Source organism: Triturus cristatus, chromosome 5_1 (genome assembly GCF_964204655.1).
Source record: "Triturus cristatus chromosome 5_1, aTriCri1.1, whole genome shotgun sequence".
NCBI lineage: Eukaryota > Metazoa > Chordata > Amphibia > Caudata > Salamandridae > Triturus > Triturus cristatus.
In genome coordinates, this window is record NC_140587.1 from 428,116,783 (window position 1) to 428,144,264 (window position 27,482).

Genomic DNA, 27,482 nt, shown 5'->3' on the forward strand with positions numbered 1-27,482 from the left:
TAGCGATATTGATCGCTGACATGCAAAGTAGCAGGGAAACACGCGCTAACGCTTGTTAACGTGTCCTTGTTGATTGAGTGATAAAAAAATCTTCGCTTTTTTGGCACCATGTGCCGAAAAAGCGGCAATTACACCCTTGATAATATGCCCCCAAATCTTAGAAAATCTGGGTTTGGTTTTGCAGGTCAAGGGGGCGGGCTTGTTTGTGAGTGGCACCTAAGATTGTTGAGCTTTATTATGTCTTTAACTGGGAGACTATTGAGACCACAATGGATGGGTTTAACTGGAACAGCAACAGAATCTGATCATCAGCCTAGCCTTGCTACTTTCAATGATCACTGATTTGCTGAAAATGGCTTTTTGTGTTACAAATATGCTTTTGTCACATCCCTTAAATACAAGCCCCACCCTTAATCCTGGTCCTAATAAAGTGCTGGCCTAGGGCTCCTCTTAGATGAAACAGAATGAGCAAGAGTTCAGTATCATTCTCTGCTACCTTGAGACACAGTAAAGGGTGCCTTGACACCGATCAATCGGTGCAGCTAGGAAAAGTCCTGGCACTGTGGCATGGGGAGAAAGGTATAATTTGCCTCAAGCTTCTGGATCCATCCAACAGACATCCTACTGAAATCTCTGAAAATAGACCAAGTCCAGACTTGGTCTATTTTCAGGGATTTCAAAAGGTTTCTAGCACACACTGAGGATAAACAGATCCAAGTGGTACCAGCAGAGATCCCATTGTTGCAATGTCTATAGATGTCATACTGGCTTCGAGATGCACACAGATAAGCCTCAGCAGAACTAACGCTTATGATTTGGCTGGAATATTCGAATGCTAATGCAACCTCCATGTTTACTTGGGAAACATTTATGGAACCCCCACATCACCCACTGAATAAATGTCCTCCAAGATCTGAACATACTGCGATAATCATATGGCCAAAAAATGAGCCTGAACATGCTTTGACAAGCGGCCATTAGCTCACACTTCAGATACAGGGCCCTTAATGTGTGCAACATTTCAATTTAGCCTGGATGTAACCAGCCCTAGCTGCTGAACAGATCCCCACGAGTGTGTAAATTACATGCCACAATAACTCATGGAATTGCTTGTGTTGTAATATTTTCGGTTTTGTCATTTTAAAACTGGTATTTAAACTAAACTGTACGAAACCAGTTATGTAATTTGCTATGTGGTCAGCCCTTGGCCCTTATATATTGGTCAGTGTGGCTATTAATTAGGAGAAACAGCAAGAGTTCACAATCTCAATGTAACCTGTGGTCAATTCCATTTTTAGGAATCAAGTATGTGAAGTTGCAGAAAAGTGCCCTTTTGTTGAAGGCGGCTGGTCTGAATTGAAGTCCCCTTATTGCAAAACGACTTGCTTATCCAGATTTAGTCGTTGGCCCCCTCCATAAAGATAAGAAAGTTAATGTGTAGTTAGAGGCAACTTTAAGCACCACATTTAAAAGGTCGCTCAAAGTGAATGAACTTGATGGTCTTTACTGGCTTGAATAGAAGTAAACTGTGCCAATTCTTTGCAGATTTGATAGATTTACTGAATATTAATTTTTGGGCATTTAGTCATTAAAATAGTCTCTTAATAGAAAAAAACACTTGAGAAATCCAATTGGAGAACTGAGCTAATGCTAGGAAAGGTGATTTCTATCTTCCTTTCCTTTTGATATTGACTACAACAAATTTAGAGGTGTTAAGAAGGGCTCCTCTGAGGAGGTGTTTTGGCAAAAAGGAATATTTATATGTTGTAGCTTCTTAAAATATGTTGCCAATAGGAAAACATCAATTAGAGTGTAAAACAAAGCAGAAAAACCTACAGTAGCATTGAATAGAACGTATTATATATTACCAGTTAAGGCTAATATAGTCCACATTGTTTCAGAAAGAAATTGTATCAACAGTTTGCACTGAGAAATACAAATAACATGTTGTCCAGTGCATTTAAAATATAGTCATAGTAATAAGCGGCTTACGAACGTAAGGAGGATTGTTGCAATTGGGTTACGGCAATTCAAAACGTCTGGATTTTTTGCTTTTTAGGTCACCCAGTTTTGGACGTTTTGCTGTGGGCGAGTCTCACTACATGTGTCTCACCCACAGTAATCAGATGGCAAATGGACTGCACATGTTTACCGCCAGTGTTCGCCTTGTAAGAGAAGTTCGCTGCAATGCACTAGGGTAATGGGGACTTGGTTGGTTACATGTAAACGGGGAACAGCCATTACAACGCGGTTATTACCACGCTGTGCAGTTACATCGCATGCGTTACAACGCATGCGATGTTACAACGCTATGCCATTAGAACGCAAGTCTGTACATCGACTTGCGCTAGATGGCGTGCTAACATTACAAATAGTGTAGTTTACTATCCCAACACCTTCCCTACTGTTAAGTGGACTGGAGTTGGAATAGTAAATTACACTTTTTTAATGTCAGCACGCCATCTAGCGCAAGTCGATGTAAAGACTTGCGTTCTAATGGCATAGCGTTGTAACATCGCATGCGTTGTAACGCATGCGATGTAACTGCACGCGTGGTAAAAACCCGCGTTGTAATATCATACATCCCATGTAAACCTGTGAACACACATGTGCACATGTGTGCAGACTGCGTGTGGGAGACTACTGTTGTGCGCAGCCCTGTAACTTCACACAGGTAGCCCGGTGCAGTGGGGACTCTTCAGGATTAGATATTGACCTGGGGTAGGCCTTATAATGTTAGTGTACACTAAGAGGTAACGGTGGTGTGATTTACTGTTTTGCCTGTAGTAACACTTTATTACACACATAGGGAGAGAACTGCAGTGACACATTAATTCAGGGTGTAGCCTGTGTAAGAAAATCAAATCTGCAAGTTCCAAAAAGAGGTCTGTACAACTTATGGGTCATATAGAATTATATTTCTCTGGCTCAGCTCGGGTTCAGAGCCCAGGCCTTTTGTCACCCTGCTGTGCCAGGTTAATTACATTTGTCCCCAGCAGCAGGAACAAAGGCCTCCCCACAAAAAGGGAGCAATTAAGAGTGCTTCACTCAGCTCCTGAGGAGGAATGGGGAGGGCTGAAGGATATGCGTCAATAAATCAGCTGTCTCACGGTAACAGGGATGAGCCTGCACAAGCTCACTGAACAAAGGAGTGAACCTAGACCACTGGAGCCAACACAGGAGGGGGATTCCCTGTGAAGATTTAGTGAGAAAGGACCTTGTTAATGATGACAGCGAGGGGCAGAGCAGAAACCCCCAAAGGAGACGTAACTAGTGAATTCTGGATGATGCCATTGTTAACTGTTCCAGCATGCATTGTAGGGGGGTTGGGACAGGGGTGAAGAGGAGAAGTGGCACCTTAAGATTGGCCAGGGATTTTGAAACATTCCACTTCCCTTTAAAAAATCTTGCACATGTGGGAGACTCTCCCTTGCTTGGTGTTTTCTGCGTTTCACTGCTGGACCATGGAACCACCTGGGACTACTGGAAGGAGAAACCCCCTGATGCCCACAAAGGACTAAGGACTCTGCCAGGTTGACCCTAGAATCAGTGGGTCTGTCCATGGGCAAATGAGGCTGGCCCCCTTATGCCACCTGAGGACCAGTGACTAACTGAAGTATTCATTGAGGTACTAACCTATGTATGTTCTTTTCCCACAATATACCTTATTTATATGTAGATTATTTCATACCAGGGTGTAGTGGGATCATTCTGCCACATCCCTATATATTGATACCAAATGTTGAGGAGGCATGGGAGTGCCCGGGTGGGACTGGGCACCCCTGAACGAAGAAGAAAAAAAGGAAGAAAAGCCACAGGACAAAGAAAAGGCAGTGGCTCTCCCGGCACAGCAGGAGACCTGCTCAAATAATTCACTCCTCTGTCTGGAGCGCACCATGATGGTCTGCAGGGCTTTTGCATCTACATATTTTTCTGCTTGTGGTGGCCTCAAAATGGACAGGGGACACCACCAACAAAATAATGGAAGCGCAGGGCTGCAGAAGCGCAGCAGCTCCCCCTTAAAGCGTTTTTGAGAAATACAGACCCTATGTGTGAGGGGATAAGAAAACATGGGCCCCTCTGACATTTTCATTCATATTTTGAAGTACTCCCAAGGCTGGAGCTTCTGTTCTGCAGCTGGGTGTGCAACACCCTCTAGGGCCTTGTTCTAGGTTAGCAGATATTATGACCCGAAAATGTCTATAGAAGGTATATGTTGTACAACGTCCTCTACGGGCTAAGTCTATGGTTACATGTTATGTGGTCAAAATGTGATGCCTTCTAGGAGGTGTTTTTATGACCACATTTTCATGGTTGGGAAGTCTATAAAAAAGACGCACAGACATTTTTTGCTTGCTTCAAATGTGTCTTTGATATATAATGTTGACAGTGAACACTGATCAAAGTGCCTATGATTTATTCACATTAATAAGTGCACTTACACATGATTATTATTGATGACTGCATCTAAGTGCAAAATGATAGAATTTTTAACAAGTGGTTTGATGATCTTGAACCTTTGACCAAGCCAATAGACTCACCTTATATGTTTGTATGACCCCTTTAGGGGGGTCAAAGGTGATTATGTGATCTCATCTATGGTATTTTCCATCTGCCTATGTACATATTTGTAAATTAATGTATAGTATTTAGTAATGTGTGTGTAATAAATGCACTTTTCCTCTTTCTAAAGAAAAAGCACTGACTGGACAATCATTTATTGAGTGTTCTTATTGTGTGTCAGTGAATGATGATTACTAGCTCACACCACCTCCCATGAGTAGGCCTTGGACCGCTCTACTTCGTTACCCTGAGAGAGGCAAACGTTACCGTTGGTGCTTGGTTCCCAGGAGGGGGAAATTGTGGACCTATTACTTGTGGAAGCCACACAACTAATAACCCAACTTCCTACAATGATCATCTGAAGTACACAATTTATGCAGTCTTTCAAGGTACAGGAGCTACTTTGGGCCCCAGCGAACAATTGAGATAGTCGACATATGTTTCGGCCATGAATAGAATCTTCATCCCAGGGATTCTTCAGAACACAATATGAACAATTATATCATTATAGATACTGACATACTCTAAAGTTTGTACAATATTTTTGTAGTAACAATCATCGGTCCATTGAAACTACAAAGAAACAATTTGTCATTGTGAAGGAAAAAAACAATATTCCCACATAGCTACATGTTTGTTTAAGGGAAACATATTTGTGCAGATTTATGACACAGCAAAGGAGCTTAAAATGTGTGTGTAGCTTGATGAAACATGATTCTGAACTCTACCTTGAAATAAGTGGTTGTCAGTGCATCTTTGTGGTAAATGGATCAGTAGAAGAGCCTCAGGAGAAGTCATAAATTCCTGATATAATCTTCTAAGGTGGTTACCCCTTCCGATCAGCCAGAAATGCGTTTCTGTGTTTCATTAGCATCTGTGAACTTATGATTATTTCTCTCAATCTGGCCTTACTACCATATCAATGCTTCTAGGCCAGCCTGAAAAGATCTTCATAAATTGATCGCTGTTGCTGTCTCTGATACTGAGAGTCCTTCTCAAGTCAGAAAAAAACAGTGTCCAGCTACCTTCCAGTGTGATAGACCATCTCTGTATTGCACAACTCAAAACCGGAGTTTTTTGCAATAGGGTTTTGTAGTTCTACGAGGAGCATCCCTACCTATTTGAGTATTCCACCCAGGCACCTCATCAGCAGCCTCACCACTTTCAAAACTCAAGTTATATCAGAATGATCCCCAGTGAGCATCTGAGTCCAATAATTTTTGCACCATTGTCAGTGGTCATTTATCATTTGGAATCATTGAGAAACACAACATACCCTGATGTGATACCTTCACCGAATCCTCCAACCTCCTTCACATTCCAATGCAGTTCCACCATTCCTCAGCTGATCACAGTCACTCTACACATCTGGCAATTATGACAGCACATCTCCCACCTGCTTCACCACCTCAAGAACTTTGGATATGTTCACATCTAGATGTGCCTGCAAAGAATCTAGTCTGCTGTCCATCTGTGTCACTTTCTTCTTCATATAGTTCGTAGTGGCCTGCATGACCCATATTTTAGTCACCAGAAGAGACTCACACTGGGATACGTCCAAGCCACTTGCCGAGTTTTCACCCTCATTGTCACTGTGCTTGGTAGGCTGGGGGCAAACAAATCACTCTTCCCATGACAGGGTCTGCCCTTATCTTTCTTCCTGCTAGTCACCTCTGATTGTTGGGGTCCGGTAAGCAGAAAGGAGACCTTTAAAACACTCTCACAGACTTTCAGGAGCAACAAACACCGAGGCCGCAACAGACCCTCTGCAATGCAGCACTTTATCCACCACACCTTCAGCACCCTCCATACTACTGGGGATTCCCCAACGATGACCACCAGGATCTCCGTCACTCCCTATTGGTAATACACTCTTCTGCATTTTCCTATGCCACTATGGCTCAGATCCTCCCTTACCCAGAATGACAGCAGAAAACAGGTTGGAGAAGCCTGGCCCTTCACTGCACAAAATGGGCCATCTGCATTTCATTGCAGGCATCCCCTGAAGCCCAGTTGCTCTCATACACCATTATAGCCTGTTCCTATATTTCATGAGTCTCAATATAACCAGGAAACTCGGAGATCTGAGTGTGTTATTGTGTACACTGTTATAGATCTGAACCAGCAGCAGACACGGCTGTATGCAGGAAGCTACAGTTCAACTCTCTTTTAGTAAAACTCAATTCGAAGATCGCCACCAATACAGACACCTTTCCAGCACGGCCATCAAACACTAGCACAATTCTTGTGTGACCCCTTCTGAGAACAGGTCCCTTGCTGTCATGCTAAGGGACCAGCCTCTTCCTTCCTCTAAGGTGGTTCCAGTGCTACCACTTTATAAAAAGCTTTTTAGAAGAGTACCAGTGCATCACAGCTCATCCTCCTTAGTCCCGCTGTTGGATTCTTTGCTGCTGCTCTGCTCCACTCCTGCCAGGTACAGCTACATCTCTGCTCCAGTACTACTACAGTTCTGACAGCTCTAGCTCCTCCAGCTCTGCTCCAGTCCTGATTGTAGCCAGATTCAAAACCTCATCCTTGCAAGAAGTGTCCTACAATTGAAACCCAGCACATTTGAAGTTTTTAAAGGATTTGAGCTTTTTCCGCCTTGTGCTGCCAGCCAACACTTGCCAGTGGGCATTCTCTCTGTAACCCATGTTACGCCCTGGAAGAGGGTGTGACTTCTGAAGGTGGTTGATCTTCCCACAGGGGCTCTAATCTAGAGATGAAGATTCGACTTCTACACCCAGGCCAAAATTAAGGTGGTTCAAATACATTTAAAACTGATAATTGTGTAATTCTTCATACTATGTTTGTGAGACTTATTGCAGGTGTTTCCATAGTGCCAGAAAGCACTTGCTTCTATGGCTGCCATTCACAGGTTCGTGTGGAGCATTTATCCGTTGGCTTAATCAAGCTTTTATGTAATTACGGCTGTTACCGAGACCTGAGCATTGCATGTAAGATTGGTGTAATCTGCCTGCCGTCTAGAACCTGAGCCGTATGAGCATTTTATCATGTCTATATATGTGGTCCGTGTGCTGAGATTGTGAGAAATGAGAAACATATAATGTTCCACCCTGTCCCTTCCAAGTGAATTGTAATTAATGACACATGACTGTAAAAAAGTAAAGGGAAGTGAAATGTAGAATGGAAGAATGATGCTGTATACATGAGAGGCCATGTGAAAAGTATGTTAAAATCATGATGTTAAACGCAGTATTTGCTGATTTGTTTTGTAAATGTCTTGGAGTACAAAAGCCCCAGAACCATCATAGTAGATGCTGGGCTTGTACATCTTGTTTGTTCGCATGGTGCAATTTGGGATAGGTAATTATGCCCCATTACTTCTAAAGTTTCACCATATGCCACCACTGTATTGCCAGCGCTTTCTAGGTGTACAACACACACGCAGTAGCTTCCGCCCATCCTCCACCTCGCCTGCCGTTTCTTTTAAACCAACACACCACCCATGCCTTCTGCAATAGCTTTTGCTGTACTTATCGCCCCCTTCAACGTCGCAGTGTCAGTCCATGTTCATCCACATTGTCCCCTGTAGTGTTTGGAAAGTTTCTTTTAGTACCATGTTGTAATGGTCTTAATATTTTTTCCTTTCATTTTTTCTGTCTTTATTGTTTCTCCATTATTTCTTCTTATCATATTTCCTATCCATTGGTTGTTCGCGTTCAGAATGACCTCTGTTATCCTCACTCCCTCTTTCATCAACATTATCCTTTTTGTTCTTATTTCTTAAGGCTAAAGTCTTGTGTTTTTTTTGTCATCCTTCTTCTAAATTCTTGAGTCTTGAACTACCCTTTTCATCATACCTCTTTCTTTGTTCTTATTTCTACTTTTTTCTTCAAATCGGTTTATATATTTTTTCAAACAGCTTCCTCTTCTTTATGCAGCTTTGTTCATTCCTGCTTTCACCATTTTCTATCTTATTCTTTGTGGATGGTTAAGTATTGTATTGTGTATTGTCTATATTGTAGGCTTCCTAATGAAGCAAAGGGTATTGTCTCATTTATCAAAATTAAATTGTCACATTGCTTTATTACAAGAAACACGCCTTAAAGAACAGGATATAGCCTCCTTCGTAGACAATGGGCTAAGAGTGTCTTTAGCTCCCCTGATGTAAATAACAAAAATTGTGTCATAATATTGTTCCATAAGTCTTAATGTATTCAATTGCTGAATGAAGTTAAAGATGATGTTGGTAGATGGCTTTTACTACCTATTAAGATAAACAATACCCAGTTTTCTCTATGCAATGTGTATGGTCACAATGTAGTAGACCTGCTATTTTGGAGAAAGAAATTCTACTATTTTGCATTTCCATGCATCAGAAAATCCAGGTCTGGTGGCTCAGTGGACTAATGCGCCCACTGCAGGGGCCTGTGTTCGACCTCATGGTCACATGTTCAAATTCGGGCAGGTCCACTCAGCCTTTCATCCATCTGAGGTCAATAAAATGAGGACCATTGAGTTGGGTAACAATAAACATTGGTTACTCAGCGCCAAGATACCCAAGGGTGAATGTGCGCTTTACAAATGCACATGTTATGTTATGTTATAGTGGGGGGTGATTGTAACCAATTAATGGATCATTTTCTCGATCGACGCTCTCAGACAAAGTTTATTCCTAAAAAAAATGCACATAGCCTTTCAGAAAGCCATTTCCTCCAGAGGGTTAGTTGATGTTTGGAGAGCTTCTTATCCTGATGTATTAGAATTCACCTTTTCTTCCCTTGTTCACAATTCACATTCCAGAACAGACTATACATTTTTTACTCAGACTGTTCTCCAATATATGACGCATGCTGAAATAGGCTGTATACTTATTTCCGATAGCGCTTCTGTCATAGATTTGGATGCTCCAACCACTATAACTCCTTCTCGCAGGTGGAGATTTACTAATGCTCTATTGCTTGATATACAAATAATGGAACAATTTACAATGTTTTTCCATGAGTTTTTCATGAATAACCTTTCCTCAGACACAAAGATACATTTTGTTTGGGATGCCTTTAAAACTAATGCTAGGTGGTTTATAATAGATTCTATCACAAAAAAAAGAAAAGCACTCAGACTTTTAAAACAAATTGAGGGCTTCATTTATGAGAATCCTTGCGCTTCCGGAACGTCATTTTTTTGACGTTTCATGGCACAGAAGCCTGCTTGATATTTATCAGTTAGCACTAAGCCACTTTTTTTGGCTTAATGCTGCCTGATAAATATCAGTCCCTTTTACGCAGGGCATGCAATGGGTGTTGCTGGGGGCGTTCTCAGCAACATTCATGGCCTTTTGACACTGCCCCAGATTTATGAGAAATCGTAAATCTGAGGCAGCGCCAATAGCTTAGAAGGGTGGCACAACGAGGAGAAATATATTTATTTCTCCTCATTTTTCCATTTTCTATGTGTGCTGCATTCTTGCCTTCCAAATAATATAACTTCTGGGCTCGATGGCGTTTCTGTGCACTTTTATTTCCCTTTCAAACATCTTTTAATTCTATTACTCACTTTTCAACCATAGGGCAGACACTAGGTTCATTTTCTCAGGCCGTGCTTTGTTTGCTCCCAAAAAAAGGTAAGGACCTATCTCAATGCAGTAACTATAGACCTATCTCACTAATTATTACTGACTGTAAGATTCTAGCTAAAATATTGACATTGCGTATTAACCATGTTATCCCCTATTTAGTCGATTTACATCAGTTGGGTTTTGTGAAGTAATAATAAATCTTGGATAACTCCAGAACTTTCCTCAATGTCATTCATTTGCCTTCCAAGTTTCACTCTCCCTTAGCAGCCATAACTTTTGATGCCGAAAAAGCTTTTGATTGGGTTGATTAGCAATTCATGTTTGGAGCATTGAAATGACATGGATTCAGTCCACATATCCTCCGATATATTCATTTGTTATATTCTGAACCTTCTACCTCTATTTGGGTCACCGGCAATCAATCTAGTTATTTTTCTCTTCATAGATGGACTAGACAGGGTTGCCCATTATCCCCGCTTTTATGTATTTTATCCTTAGAAACGTTTTAGGAAAATATTTCTCGATCTCCAAATTTTTCAGGCTGCCAATTCAAGAATATGGATATAAAATTCACAGCTTACGTGGATGATACACTACACTAATCAAGTTTTTTTCATTATTACATTAATACTCTGCAGTTTCTAGATATAAATGAAATATTGACAAATCAGAGGTCCTGTCCTTGAATAAAAACTGCCTTCTTGATATGTTCCAAGATACTGGCTTTGCATGGTATTCTAAGTGCATTAAATGTCTAGGTATTCTCTATTCAGCCCATTAAAATTAATCTTAGTAAAGTAAACTAGAAAATCATATCTTTGGCGCAGGGTTGGTCCCTTTTATACTTGTCCTGGTGGGGTAGATTAGCTACGATTAAGATGATGATGTTACAAATATTTATTTTTTATTTGTCCTTGCTACTAATTACACTTCGGCTTACATATTTTAAAACTATTACTCGTTCTTTGATCTGGTTCCTATGAAAAAAGCGCAAGCCACAAATTTCACAAGCACGACTTCAGCAATCCAAGGATACTGGAGGGGTTAATTTTGCTAATCTTAGGCTATACCACTCTGCTTTCACACTCAAACATATTTTGACCTCCTTTTCGGCTAATTCTCTTGATGTGTCGACAGTTTGGGGTCAATTGGAGCAGGCTCAGTTGACACCATTTTCCTTCAGGGAAGTAGTTCATATTTCTCAGCTTCCAAAGGCTTTTTTCTCACCCATACTTACTCATTCTATATGTGTTGCTACACCTTTACTTACTAATTCTAATTCTGGGTTTGAAACTGTTTTACAAACCCCTATTTAGTAAGCACATTAAACTGAAAAACAGAGTACTTTCATGGAAAGAATGGATTAACAACGGAATTGCAACCATGGGTCATATACTCTCTAATGGAGCCCTGTTAGATGTTTCTGAAATTCAGCAAAAATACGGAATTTCTTCTTATTATGCCACCAATTATCAGCATCTCAAGACTCCTCTTCTTTATTGTGTCTCTAATTTATCTACTCCTGTATCCCATACACACCTTTCCTTTTCCACATTAGATTTTTTCTCACAAAAGAAAGCTTTGTGCATACATACATTTTTGAATGGTACTTCTGTTTTAAGAGCAAGATCTACCATAGAGCTGCAGTGAAGCGGATCTTCCCCAAGATTTTTCTTTCTAGACCTGGAAACCTGTGTGGGCTAAGAGCCACGCTACTTCTCGTTCAGCAATCACAAACCCAAACACTATATTATTTCTATAATAGAATGTACTTAACTCCCATGTGTCTCCATAAATTTGAGCTCTTTAGCAATTCCAAGTGTTGGTCTTGTTCTTATGATAAAAGCAACCATCTACATATGGTTTTTGAATGTCCTTTGGTTACTCATATGGGACAAATTGAACAAAATTCTGTCTACGAACATACCTTTCAATATTTTGCATATTTTTTTAGGAGGTTCCTTTCCTTTATGGCGATCCCAAGGTATGGTTGGGATGTTTTTTGATTTGATCATTGCAATTGCTTTACAAATAATCAAAACAAATTGGAAAGATACCACTAAAATTACTTATATTGGTTGGTGATTGAAATGTTCATTAGGCTGTTATTGTTATTATTACATTGCTGTCAACGTATATGCTCTAGCATCATATTAAGTACTATGGGGCATATCTACGAGGCGGCGATAGAAAATTATCGCCGCTTTTGCGGCCGTTTTCGGCTGAAAAGCGGCGATAATTTTATCGTCTAATTAGCAAGGTCACGCTAACGCGTGAAACCTTGCATTAGCGCACGAATTCTTAACGCCCAGCTTTGCATCTCTAATGAGATGCAAAGTGGGCGTTCCTGACCCGACATAACTGGAGAAATGTCGCTAAGCGTCATTTCTCCTATCATCAAGCCCCACGCTATGAAGCATAGTGGCAAGAAAAGTAGCGATAACCCCTGTTATCGCTACTTTCCTTACGCCTGCTTCAGGACTGACTTAGCAAAAACCAAAGGAAATGATGGACGGAGTGTTGAACATTGCAAGCACTCACCCCCAGTCAACTGATCTGGGTTTAATCCATCACCGTTCTTTAGCCCACTCTGCCACCCCAGTTCAGACATGGCCATATGAAAATCAGTCTTGCCACTGGATTCAAGCAAGCCTGGCTGAAGACGGCTGAAATGCCAGAAACCGGTCCTAGGAAGCTTGTTTCCGGTCCAGGGAAGACATGACTTGGCAGTTCGGGCTGGACTGTTCCCATAAGGCACAGGGTCAGACTGATTTGCATATGGCCATGTCTGAACTGGGGTGGCAAAGTGGGCTAAAGAACGGTGATGGATTAAACCCAGATCAGTTGACTGGGGGTGAGTGCTTGCATTGTTCAACACTCCGTCCATCATTCCCTTTGGTTTTTGCTCAGGACTGACTTAGCCATGATATCCTATGGAAGCTGGATATCATGGCTAAGTTTGTGAGGCCCTATCAACAAGCTAACGCCACACTTCGTGAGATTATCGCTGGGTTTCCAACGATAATCTCACGTTAGGCGGTTAGCGCTAGGATTTTTATCCCTTTTGAGATAAGCGCTTCTCAGCTATAAAAATCCACGTTAGCCGGCGATAATTATCCTAGCGCTAAGTGCGCTTAGCGATAATTATCGCCGGTTGTTGCTGATATGCCCCTATATCTTTTTTCTCTTTTCTTTTCCTTCTCTCTTTCTTTTTCTCGTCTTTTCTTTCTATTTTCAAAATTGTTAAAATGCATTTGGTCTATTAATAAGTTTATATCTTTTAATTCAAGCACTTAGGTTCATGGTTCTCTAGATTATGTTTTATTAACTTTGGCTGTTTTTTTCTATTTTTTTCTCTTTTGTTTTTCTGTTTATAGAACTGTTTAGTTGTCATATTTCATTATATATTTATGAATGTTTGGATTACTTTTATTGTATATTATTATCATATGTAATGCTTTTTCGATTCTCTTCCGTAAAGCATTTCTAAACTAAAAATACAGCAGTGTGCTTGTAGAACACTGAGGAAGCTAATTTGAAACTTTCTAGGTCACTTGTATAAAAGACAAAACATGAATGTGTGTGATGCATGCAGAAATATACAATGAAAGTTTTATATTCAAACGCCATTTTATTTTGTTGGAATGGTTTTGATGTTGCATGATACACCTAAAAACAACTGTGTTGTCAATATACCTTTATAATTTAGAAAAAACATGCACACAACGTGAAACTGCTCCGAGCTGTACAAACAAAAACAATGAAACTACCAAGTATAGGTTATTGCATAATCCTCTCCAAGAATCAATCAATGTGGATAAAATAAATATTTAAATTAAAAACATTCTTTTTTCAAAGAAAAGCGGCTAGCTTAATAGAACCTAGTAAAGAGCGCCCCTGAAAATAAATGTACTCCACACCCATTAATCCACCAGTTTCACTGCGCAGAAGTCGTCATTTATTGCTATACAGGGCATCGCTCAAATCAGTGCGCCCAGCACCTGTGCCGTGCCACGCGCTGCGCTCCTGGGTGGTCATGGAGAGGGGCACTTCTTTGCTATCAATAAGGAAACATATGACCTGGAAAATGGAAAATTTGAAACATCTTTTTAGGAGAGAAAACGATTTTCTCTAAGAGGGCATTCTATGGAAGTGATTCACATTATTGCTCCAGTGAGTGAACTTCAGATATATTCTTTTGTGTTATCAATCCCTTAAGCAGAGATGTAGGGTGGTGGCGGGTCCTTGGCGACACCAGTCATGGAGTCATCATAGGCGGGCAGCAACACCTGAGCAGAAGTCAGAAAAAAAGTATGGTTAGGAATTATGGCGGCAGTGGCGTGAAAACAATGGTATAAAAGTTAGAGTAGTTAATGATTTAATTAATCGTATACTTTTAATTGTGGGTACATTGCAAACAAGCACTCTGTCGGCCAACAGGGTGGGTTTTGCATATTGCACGCATATGATGACACACAAGATACAGGCACCCATGCACACACAGAACACACATGCAAAGACAACACAGACATACAGACATGCACACAAATGTGTTGATGGATGAATCAATGAATGTATGGCTGTAGGGGGGTAAGAATGGAGGAAAGTGTAGGTGGTAGGATTAATGTATGCATGTGAGTGTATCAATAAATGCATGCATGGATGTAGGTGGGTGGTGAGTGTGAGCAGGTGGGTGGAGAGAAGTTAGTTAAATGCATGAGTGGGTTCATGTAGGTGGATATATGGGTTTATGCATGGCTTAGACTATTGGTCCCCAACAGTTAGCTTGGCACCTACTAGTAGCTCACAAGTACCCTGGACGTAACTATCTGAATTGAAGCCCAACACAGTATGTGATTCAGAAGATCTAGCTTTCTTTGAAGAAGGCAGCACTATATATCACCTTAATCCTGGAGTGGCTTCCAGACAGTTCAATAGCTCACTTCGCCACCCTAGTTCAGAACCAGCCATGTTTCCAGTTTAGGAAAGACCTGACTTGGCAGTTTGGGCCGGACTGTTCCCATGAGGCACGGGGTCAAGACTGATTTGCGTATAGCTGGGCTGGGGTGGCGAAGTGAGCTAAAGAACGATGATGGATTCAACCCAGATCTGTGACTGGGGGGGAGTGTCTGAAAAGTTTCAACACTCCGTTCATCATCTCCTTGTGTTTGCTTTGTTCCCCCCAAGTTGGCAAGGTATGGCCAGATGTGGGTCCCTGGCTCACTTTGCCTCTGGATTCAAGCTGGCCTGACTGATGAGGGGTGTTACCCCGAAACCGGTCCCAGGATGCTTGTTTCTGGTCCAGGGAGGACCTGGATTGGCAGTTCAATCTGGACTGTTCCCATGAGGCACAGAGTCAAAACTGATTTGCATATAGCTGGGTCTGAAGTGAGGTGGCGAAGTGAGCTTAAGAACGACAATGGATTCAACCCAGATTTGTGACTGGAGGTGAGTGTCTGAGAAGTTTCAGCACTCCGTCCATCATCTCCTTGTGTTTGCTTTGTTCGCCCAAAGTTGAGAGGGTTTGCCCAGATGTGGCTCCCTTGCTTACTTTGCCACTGGATTCAAGCTACCCTGGCTGATGAGGGGTGTTACCCCGAAACCGGTCGCAGGATGCTTGTTTTCGGTTCAGAAAAGACCTGGCATGGCAGTTCGGGCTGGACTGTTCCCATGAGGCACAGTGTCAAGACTAATTTGCATTTAGCTGGGTCTGAACTGAGGTGGCGAAGTGAGCTAAAGAACATCGATGGATTCAACCCAGATCTGTGACTGGGGGTGAGTGTCTGAAAAGTTTCAGTGCTCAGTCCATCATCTCCTTGTGTTTGCTTTGTTCGCCCTTAGTTGACAGGGTATGACCAGACGTGGGTCCCTTGCTCACTTTGCCACTGGGTTCAAGCTAGCCTGGCTGATGAGGGGTGTTAGCCCAAAACCAGTCCCAGGATGATTGTTTTCAGTTCAGGGAAGACCTGGCTTGGCAGTTCGGGCTGGACTGTTCCCATGAGGCACAGGGTCAAGACTGATTTTCATATAGCTGGGTATGAACTGAGGTGGCGAAGTGAGCTAAAGAACGACGATGGATTCAACCCAGATGTGTGACTGGGGTGAGTGCCTGAAAAGTTTCAGCTCTCCGTCCATCATCTACTTGTGTTTGCTTTAATTAAAAATAAATAGGCACAACATTTCTTTATCAGCATTCTTTGCTTTTGTTCAATTGAGTTGTTCGGTAGTGTGAAGGACAAAGACAATAGTGTAAGGCAGAATGATCCTCACTACAAGTTTACTGGAATTTGGTGTAAGGATACATGACCCATCTATTTAACTTTTTGTCCCCAGAATGGGGAATAACTACACAGATTGTGGGTTGCCAGGCAATTTTTTTGTGCGTTATTCCATTATTCTGGGGACCAATCCACTGACTTGTTCCACCTGGATTGTGATTGATCCAGGACTTTCCTTCTCTGGGGGTGGGGGGAATGATGTAGGAGGATGATTTGGGGTCTGCTTAGGGGAGCGCAGTCTTCTCCGCGTTGTGCTGGAGGGATTGGGCAGGGGCTGGACTATGCTTCTGCCCTGAGCACTTGCAACAGTTTTACAGGGTGCACATATGCAACCAGCGAAACTGGGCCTGGTGTCATTAGGCCCACAAATAGCAGGTCCCAAGTTTGCAAACCCAGGATTACCATACCTGGAGACATTGAACCACTCAAAATGGTGAGTGGCAGGATTTCAATTACAGTTACCACTCTGGGTGAAATACCGCCACTTGTAATGAGGGCCAAAGGAAAACTCTGAGAACGTATGTAGTTTCTGTGTTTTTACAATTGAGAAAATTGTCTTTAAGCTATGCAGAGCTAAGCAATATCAGAGAACATGAATACTTTGATGTGACTGTTGCATTGGCATGCTCAGAGTAGTTGGAAAACTAGAGAGCCGGATGAAGCCTGGGGATGTCAGGAGGTGAGGGCTGTTGAAGTCTGAAGCAGTGGGGATGTCAGGAGGTGAGGGCTGTTGAAGTCTGAAGTAGTGGGGAGCGCTGACTGCTCCCCTGTGTTGTGTTCTGGGGAAGAACCCAAGTGGTGTCGCTTTGAATCGAGCACTGCCATGATGGTGTGGGACTCTTTTGGTGCGAGGGTAGGAAGAGAATGGAATCTGAGGCCTGCTAGAGGAGGTTATAGTCTGCTCCCCATTGTGGTGCAGGAGTGGGCAGGCTGTGCTCCAACCCTCAGCTAAGCCCCTGCAGCAGGTTCACCCAGGGGCTGGAAATATTGGGTCTGAAATTTGTAGACTCAGGATAACCAGACCTGGAGACACCGGGCCACTCAGAATGATGGATGGTGGAAATCAATAATGAGTTATCACACCAGGGGAATACCACCCGTCATAATGAGGGTTAAATAAAACCTCTATGTATCTTTGCAACTCTTTATGTGTTTAGGATTAAGGATACTGCCATAAAGCTGTACAGACAGAGTTAAACAATAATATACCTTGACTACTGGAATGTGACTGTCACATAGGTATGAGCTTGGTTTTCAAGAGTATGCTGGTGAAACTGAACTTCATTTCCGCACTTAAAACTTCAAGAGGGTACTGGTGGTTGCCAAATGTTTGCAGATTGGCTCCTGCATAATCCACATTGGATTAACTCCAGTTGTCCCTGTTTGAAAGCTTCCAAAGACTGAGGCTCTCTGTATCCGTACCCTATTGTGCATGTTTTTGCAATCCATTGGCATGTCCCATCCCACATCATATATCCATACTCAGATCACTCATCATTGCTGACTTGTCCTTCATGCCACAAGAGAACACAGAAATAAAGAAACAAGATGGCCTATTTCTGACTGGGGATACTCCTCACCATATAATTCTCCCTGAATCATCCCTCCCTTAGACTTACATTTTTTGAACTTCAGAAGGACACGCATGACGCATGTGTTCTGTTAGCATACGAATCTTAGAATTCTAAACTTGTTTGCATTTGTTTCTCCCTTTCAGCTTTTCTGTTATCCTCCTGCCTTCTCTCTCCTTAGTATTCTGTTATGGTTCCTACACACCATTACAATAGAGCTAAAATAAAACGTCATGTTAGAGATTCCTGGATAGATTCTGCACTCGCAATAGAACGTGGCTACCTCGTTAACGTGAAACAAACATCAGAAAGGGTGTTAAAAAGGGAATAACTGTCCAGATATACCTACGTTTTTCTGTGGGTTGAAAATTATTTTCTCAAAAACGGCTGAGTAGATTTACACCAAATCACTATATGCCCCCTTTCTGAGTAAAGTTCTAACATTTAGCCACATTTGATGCACTTGCGCTCATTGTTTTCTGTATCGAAGAGAGCAAATTTTACTATGGGATGTGGCATGGAAATTTGTGCTTTTGGTCCCTGTTTGATGGATCATCACAAAACGTTCCATGAGGGAGCCGAGGTGGATGACATTTCTTATTGAAAAGATTTTGCGCAGATTTGTAAAAAAACACAGAGGTGCCGATTACGATCCTGGAAAAACCGGGTACGAACCGTCGGTCGGAGCGTTTTCTCCGTCCGACTCGTACCCGGTTGTAAAACTGTACAAATATGGAAGTACGATTCGCACGGAAACACCATTTCCATACGAATCGTAAAAAACACCGTCCGACAAAAATATACATACGAATGTGATCCGGGAATGCTCCGACGTGACGTCGGGACGCTGTCAGGCAGCGTTTCACGACCCAGGAAGTACGATTCGAACCGACAGCAGTCCGGACGGCAATATTTTCACGGCACCCAAAAAGTGCCGGAAAAGCGAATTACGCCGCGAAACGACCAGAATAGGGGGCCCGGTACGCGCCGTTACCCCCCCCCCCCAGCCCCCGTGAGTACGCGCCGTACCCCCCCAGCCCCCGTGAGTACGCGCCGTACCCCCCCCAGCCCCCGTGAGTACGCGCCGAACCCCCCGTGTACGTGTCGAACCCCCCCGTGTATGTACACCCGTGTACGTGTCGAACCCCCCGTGTATGTACACCCGTGTACGTGTCGAACCCCCTCCGTGTATGTACACCCGTGTACGTGTCGAACCCCTCCGTGTATGTACACCCGTGTACGTTCGAGTCGTACCCCCACCCGTGTATGTACGGTGCGCACCCCCAGCGCTACACAGATGCCACATCCAACCCAGCACTGGCTGTGACAAACAATTCCCAGTGAATCACAGAATGCCCCAACACAATTGTCCCCACCAAGCCAGCCAAATTCAAAGGACCTGCCAGAAGAGCCAGCTGGTTCACTGAGGAGCTGAAATCCACCAAATGTATCTGCCGGCAACTAGAAAGGATGTAGCACACCAGCAAAGAGACAGGAGACCATAGCACCTTCAAGGAAGCACTCAACCATTACCACCAACTCCTGAAATAAACTAAGAAGAACGTCCTAGCTGTCCACATTGAAGCCAGCACAACTCGCAGCAAGGAGCTCTTCGACATTATGAAGGAGTTTTCTAAACCCTTAGCTACCAGAAACAACATCACTCCCTCCCTAGAACTATGTGACACCCTGGCAGACTTCTTCCACGACAAGATCTACAAAAAACAAAAACTCCAGGCCGCCAACAGAATCAGCCTGCTCACACACAAATACACAAACCCCGAACACCTGCTCACCCATTGGGACCCTCTCACAACTCAAGCCACAGTCTCCATTATGAACTCTGTGCACTCCGGGGCACCCACGGAACCCTGTCCCCACCACACCGTCAACCTCGTGAGCAAGACGATTGCCGAGAAGCTCAAGAAGGTCCTGAAAACCTCCATCACCTCAGCCTCCTTCCCTGAGGATTGGAAACATGCTCAAGTAAGGCCCCTACTGAAGAAACCATCCGCCGACCCAGCAGAACAGAACTACCAGCCCATCTCCCTGCTCCCCTTTCCAAGGAAAATTCTCAAGAAGACAATCAACCAGCAACTCACTGAACACCTGGACCCCTCTCATTCTGGATTCCGAGCCAACCAATGCACAGAGACAGCACTGATCACAACCACCAACGACATCAGGGCCAACCCAGGTCACTGCAAAATGACAGCCCTCACCCTCCTGGACCAATCAGCGGCCTTCGACACCATCTCCCATCGGATCCTGATCAACAGACTACACCACATCGGAATCCAGGGAGACTCTCTCAAATGGATCCCCTCATACCTCAACGGAAGAACCCGGAGAATCTGTCTCCTACCGTTCACCTCAGAACCCAAGAAGATCATCTGCAGCATCCCCAAGGACCATCCCCTGGCCACCACTGCCAGATCGCACAGAATCAACATCATCTCCTACGCCGATGACAGCCAGCTCATCCTCTCGCTGTCAGAAGACCAGTCTACCACCAGAGCCAACTTCCGCAGATGTATGATGAATTTTGCCGACTGGATGAAGAAAAACTGTCTCAAACACAACACAGACAAGACCAAAGTCCTCATCTTTGGAAACAACACCTCGCCACGAAACAACGCATGGTGGCCTGCAGAACATGGCCCATTCCCCGCTCCAAGGGGCCATAGCCGCAACCTCTGTATCATCTTCGACAGCAAACTATCCATGAAGAAACAGGTAAACACAGTCTCTTCTGCCTGCTTCCACACTCTAGGCATGCTCTGTAAGAGCTTCAGGTGACTCCCAGTCAACACCAGAAGGACCGTCACACAGGCCCTCGTCTCCAGCAGGCTAGACTATGGGAACACACTATACGTAGGAATCACCGCACGGCTCCTGAAGAGACTACCGACAATACAAAACTCAGAGGCAAGACTCATGCTCGACCTCCCCAGACGGACCCACATCACCTCCCATCTCATGAAGCTACGATTACAGAAGGGATGCCAGTTCAAGATGTAGACCCACGCATACAAAGCCCTGCACAACGAAGAACCAGCATACTTCAACAAATGCATGGCCTTCCACCAACAAACAAAACACCTATGATCTGCCTCCCTCTTTCTCGCAGACACCCTCCAGATCCGCTGATGCAAGAGCGGAGAACGCTCCTTCTCAAACCAGGCGGCCAAAGCCTGGAAGGATATTCCCCTGCACCTCGGGACCGCCTCATCCCGCTGGCAATTCAGGAAAGGACTCAAGACCTTGCTGTTCAAATGAACAAGATCACCATTAAGCAGCTAGCAACTCCAGTGCCTCTAGACCCACATGGGTGAATTGCTGCACTTTATAAATCCTTGATTGATTGATTTAATGACACATTGTAATATAAGCCGTTCAATAAAATAGTTCTAACGTTGCCAGTTTGTAAGAGGCTCTTGTTTATTTGTAACAGTGAGGGCTTTGGCATGAGTATGGGGAGTGCCATATCCTTCTACAGTCCTGCGTCCTCTTCTTTTGTAGCAATGGTGATGGGGGTCCTACTCAAACCCCCTCTGTGTTGGTTTCAAACAAAGAAAAAAGTTGTACATCAGCCGCAGCAGACAGTGCTTCAGGAGCGCTCTCCACAAGTAGCGGGAAGGATCCAGAGTGTGCTCCACCTGGCCTCTCTCCTTCAGGGCCATCCCCAAGCTGGGGAAGCCATACTGAGGATGGCAGGGCTAAAGAGACTTGTATGGGGGCTCAAGCCCATATCAGCCATAACTGCAGAGGATGCTAAACACTACCCAAGGCTGGATTGGGAACCAAAAGCAGCACTGGCAAAAATGTTCAAACCAGTCTCGCCCCCTTCCCGTTCACTCTCTTTCCTGCTCCCCCGGACCTCCCAAACCCCATCCTACTCTAATTTCCAGAGGTGACTGGAGAAAGTTAGAGAGGCACCAGCGTCGTCCTCCTGCCCAGAAAACCAGACTTCAAAGGCTCCAGTTCGCATGAGAAATGGCGGGTGGAAAAAACAGGCAGCCCAGTCCTGACCCCCCCTGTCTCATTAGAAACAATACGGAAACGTCTCTCTGGGCTCCCGCTTTTTGATCAGCGCTCCACTGCTCCTCAGATAGAACTGCCTTCATCGCTCCATAGCTACATATACCTGAGTAAGAATTCTTTTAACAAGAGTGTAGGGATACTGCATGCACATATGGAGGTAAATGGGGAGAGGATGTGGTCCCACGGCTAGACTACCGACTTTGGAGCTGGGAAACCAAGGTTAGAGCCTCGGGGTCGACTACACATACCAAAAAACATGAATGTGTCATTGTGTAACGTAACCGGTGCTCATGTAAAAGTGCTCCAATACCTTCGGGTCGAGTTTGCGCTATATAAATCTGCAACAACAAAAAATCAATAGTGCCTAAAGGAGACCCAGACTCCCAGAGTAAGAAAGTTTGGAATGGAGCAGTCATTATTCAGGGCTTGTAATATTAATGTACACATCGACTCTTTCCGGGGAAAAGTGTCCTCAGCCTAGGGGAAATAAGAAAATAGAGCCAGAGTGAGGAAGAAGGGACCTGAAACTATAAATGACTGATTTAAGAAGCCGCAAGGGGTGAGGAGAAGGTGGGTTCCGGCTTCTTGCAGCATGGCTGCCATTGGTGAGTCGGGGGCACATTTGAAGGAGCAGCAGCGTTGGGATTCATCTGTTTTTTCACTCAGCTCAGTGGTGTACATAAAAAACGAAAACATAACATAAAACAGACAAGCATTTGAAACCGGAGTTTCCTTTAAGTGAGTGTGGAGACCACAAAAGGCAGTCTCGTGAATCCCTGTGAGGTCACATTAGCCACCCAGACGTTCGAGAGTTTGAGGACTCACCATTAATGGCAGTCGAGGACGCCAAGGTGACCGGCCTCGGGGGATGCTCGCACATTCAAAGAATGAGGGGTTAGTTTCTCTCTGCACATGACTGACACAACCACAAACCCCAATTCCTGAGCGGCATTCCAGTCAAGGAACCACAAAAACACAGCCATGTGCAACATCAGCATTTGTTAGGTTGGAAATGGCTCCATTACGTTTAAATTACACGGCAGATATTTCCAATTTGAAGCATTAGCTTCCCATAAAAGAAAGTGCCACATACAATTATTTTATGCCATGCTTGCCCTCCTCTTCAAGCATGTGTATCCTGTCTAGAGAGGGGCAACGAGGAAGAGTGGAAAATCAGACTCCGGGCCAAACCAGAGGAGCCAAAAAATAGGCAACTCAGACAGCTCGACTTCAATAGGGATATGGGAACCGTGTGTTATCCAATTCGTATGTATTACTGGGGTATATTTCCGTTACTTCTCGAGCTAAACATCTGGAGTCATTACATTGTGGGTAAGTCTTAATACTTTAAATTTGCAGGTTTACTACTTGACAGGTAAACTAACCTATATATACATATATTAAATTTGGCAGGATGATACATTATGATGTGCAAAAGTCAGTAGGGTAAGTATTTTTTACGTTATGAGGCATTTTAACTAGTGATATCTGCTGTTGCAGTATTTTTGTGAAATGTTGTGCTTTTTCACGGAAGTATCGCGGTACATAGGGATGCCAAGTCATTATGTGATTGGCTAAATACTGCCTTTACAAAAGTTGAAGGCAGCCATGCTGTTTTTAGGTACACTTTGCCTGTGTTCTGTGTTTCGCCCTTAGATGTAGGTATTGGGTTTGATATTTCCCCTACATATTACCACTTTGTCAAAGGCGTAATAGGTAGGAAAAAATATTTATACGTTTCCATATATTTTTATAAAAATTCTACAGAGTAACACGGTACCACCTCAGCAGTACTACAATACCAAAAATAAATAAAAAAGTATGTAAAAAAAATTTAAAAGACTTTAGTACACCAAATTTTAGAACTATAGGGTACTGCAGTGTATTTTCTACTTTTAACATATTTAAATCTTCACAAAACAGTCTACAGAGCACCGCAGTATAGCTACTTACTGCAATACTTACATTTCTTTATGTGCATCTCTCCCTAAACTGATGGAAAAATATATAGATAATTATAAATACATTTCTCTACTTATTAACACCTTAATAAAGTTGTAAAGGGTTGGGAACAACAATAAAACCTACTACTTACCTAGATCTAAGACCCTAATCCAGAACACAGCAAAATGCAGAGTGCAGCAAAAATGTGCTGAAAAGGACATGGTTGCCTTTTAAGGTTGGTAAACACAGCCATTAGCCAATCACATATTGCCCTATGTACCATGGTATACTGTAAATTTAGAGTGGTATACTGCAGCAAAATATATAACTAAGTATTTTAGAAATTATTACTTTAACACTACTTACACTATTTACAAATAATACCAAGAATTGCCATTTACACCAAATAATCGATTTTTCTGCCACATTACATTTACATTCAATACCACACTTTCATGCTGTGTCTGAATTACCACACTCCAATGTATGCCACTACACTCTATGCCATGCCACTATACGCCACTCCTGTCTACATTAATCCATAGTACGCCCTTCAACTCTACACCACTACACTCAATGCCTCTTCATTTTATGACAAGCCAGTATATGCCACTACACTGTACGCCCCTTCACTCTACCCTACTTCTCTGTACACTGTTCCACGGTATGCAACTCCTCTCTACGACACTACACTCTATGCTGTTACACTCTATGCCACTCCACTGCACGCCACTTCAGTGTGCACTTTTGTACTGTACGCTATTTCTCTGTACACCACTGCACTTTACGCCACTTCCCTCCACTATATGCCACTCCACTCTATAACAATGCACTGTACACTATTACACTGTACATCACTACATTCCATGGCACTTTTCATCCATCCATTCTATCAGATTTCCATTTACTATGCCATCTTTTCACTCAAACGCCCATCCCTCCAGCCTCTCAAATTTCTATGTACTCTGCAATCCATGCATCTTCTCAGATTTCCATTTACTCTGCTGTCCGTCCATCCATCCAACCATCCTCTGAGTTTTCCATTCAATCTACATGCCTTTCACCCACTCATCAATCCAAACTTTTAGATTTCCACTTGCAATGCCAACCTTTCACCCATACCCATCCATCCACTCTCTCAGATATCCATTTACATTGCCATTCATCCATCCTAAGTTTTACATTCACTCTACTATCCTTTCAGACATCCTTCCATCCATCCTCTTAGAACTCCATTTACTCTGCCGCCTTTTCACCCAACCATCCACCCATCCTCTCAATTTTCCATTTCCTCTTCCATCTTTCACCCATACCCATCCATCCTCTCAGATTTCTATTCACTCAGCCATCCTTTCATCCACCCATCTACCCAGTCTTCCTTTTACCAACCCATCCTCTCATCTATCTTTAACCAGCTCATTCCCCATCCTTTCAACCAATCATCCCTTCACCAACCCATCCATCATTCTCTCAACCCATCCTTTCGACCCACCCATTCATCCTTTTACCGACCTATCCTTTCACCCACTAATCCATCCTTTTGTTCACTCATCTTTAAATTCACCCATAAATCCTTTCACCCACCCATCCTTTCATTCACTCATTCATCATTTTACCCACCCATCCTTTAACCCACTAATTCAAATCATCCTTTCATCCCCCAATCTTTTCACCCACTCAGCCATCCATATTTTCACCCACTCAAGCATCCACTAGTTCATCCTTTGTTCCTTTTTTTATGAGCCCTTCCTTCTTGTGTTAATTATGAGCTTTTATCTACAAAGTTGCAAATAAAAGAGGCCTATAAAACCCCCCACCCCCATAAAAACCCCACCCCACTATAGCTGCTAAAGCAATGTCCCTGCACCCATCCATTCATCTCCTCATATTTCTATTTACTCTGCTCTACTTTCACCCTACAATCCATCCTCTACGATTTCCATTTATTCTGCCATTCTCACACCCACCCATCCAGCCATTCATTGTCTCATATTTCTATTTACTCTGCCATACTTTCATCCATCTATCTATGCTCAGATTTCATTTACTGTTCCATCCATCCTCTCAGCTTTCCATTAATTCTGCAATCCTTTTTCCCACCCATTCATCCATCCTCTTGATTTCAATTTACTCTGCCATCATTTTACCCATCCATCCTCTCAAATTTCCATTTACTCTGCCATTATTTCACCATCCAGCCTCTCTGATTTCCATTTACTTTGCCACCCATCCATACTCTCAGAATCCTATTTGCTATGCCATCCATCCATCCGCCCATCCATCCATCCACCCATCCATCTATTCTCTTAGATTTCCATCTACTCTGGCATCTTTTCACCTGCTCATCCTCTTAGATTTCCATTTATTTTGCCGTCCTCTCACCCATCTATTCATTGTCTAATATTTCTATTTACGCTGCCGTACTTTCATCCATCCATCCGTCCATCCTCTCAAATTTCCATTTATCCTGCCATCATCCATTCATCCATTCTCTGAAGTCTCCATTCATTCTACCATCCTTACACCCATCCATCCATCCTTTTAGATTTCTATTTACTATGCCATATTTTCACCCAACCACCTATCCATTCATCCATACTCTCAAATGTCCATTTACTCTGCCATCCTTTCGCCCATACCCATCAATCTATAATTCCATCCATCCTCTCAGACTTCCATTTATTTTGACAGCCATCCATCCATCTATCTATCCTGGGTTTTCCATTCACTCTACCATCATTTTACCCATTCATTCATCCATCCTCTTAGATTTTCATTTACACTTCCACTCTTTCACCCATCCACTCATTCTCTAAATTTTCCATTTGACTCTGCCCTCTTTCACCCACCCACCTATGCATCCATGCAACCATCCCTCCATCTCATTCACTCATCCTTTTTCACATCCATCCTCTCACACACTCATTTTTTTTTTTTTAAAACATGTTTTTATTGCAGAGTTATAAACAAGGCATCCATTAAGTCAACCTGTACACGCATGTTATCTCAAAGCACATCCGTCGTTATAAAAATGCACACAGCCATTCAGCCCACATCCCGGGGGCCGGGCGGCGTACCAGTACAGTGACTCAGAGTATCATGGCGAACATCTCATAGAGATGTCAGGTCAACAGCATAATATAGTATCTGCTTTTATACCCATCAAACTCCCTCCCCAAAAACGCCGCCAAGTATAGTCAGCCACTCAGAGTGGTTGGCACCAGTATTGTTCGTGTCCACAACATCAGGTCCACACTAGTGCCCTCCCGTGGTAGCAGTTCCTAAGGCCTATCGGTAATCACATTACATGTACCCAAGGAGCGCTGCTCTGGAACCCCGTTCCCCTGTAGTCATCAGTCATAGATCCTTTCTGCAGGCGCTCTTCTGATCACTACCACAATACCCCATTAACTCCCCTCCACCCTTCCCACCCCCCAACTGCTGCTGATGTGGGTTATAATTGTGGGTTCTGACGCTAAAGTTTGCCATTAATCGGGTTTTGCATTTGGTCTCCCAAGCCTCATGGAACCCCGCCCTCCG

At 43.3% G+C, this 27,482-nt stretch overlaps 1 protein-coding gene across 1 annotated transcript in view; it reads right to left on the reverse strand.

Moving 5' to 3' along the window:
* Window positions 1-13,716: 13,716 nt before the first annotated feature.
* LAPTM4B (lysosomal protein transmembrane 4 beta) overlaps window positions 13,717-27,482 on the reverse strand; it is a 400,646-nt gene continuing 386,880 nt past the window's right edge. The window contains exon 7 of the mRNA XM_085605210.1: window positions 13,717-14,394. Within this exon, the coding sequence (XP_085461336.1) occupies window positions 14,320-14,394 (75 nt within the window). The 3' untranslated portion in view covers window positions 13,717-14,319. The remainder of the gene's footprint in view (window positions 14,395-27,482) is intronic.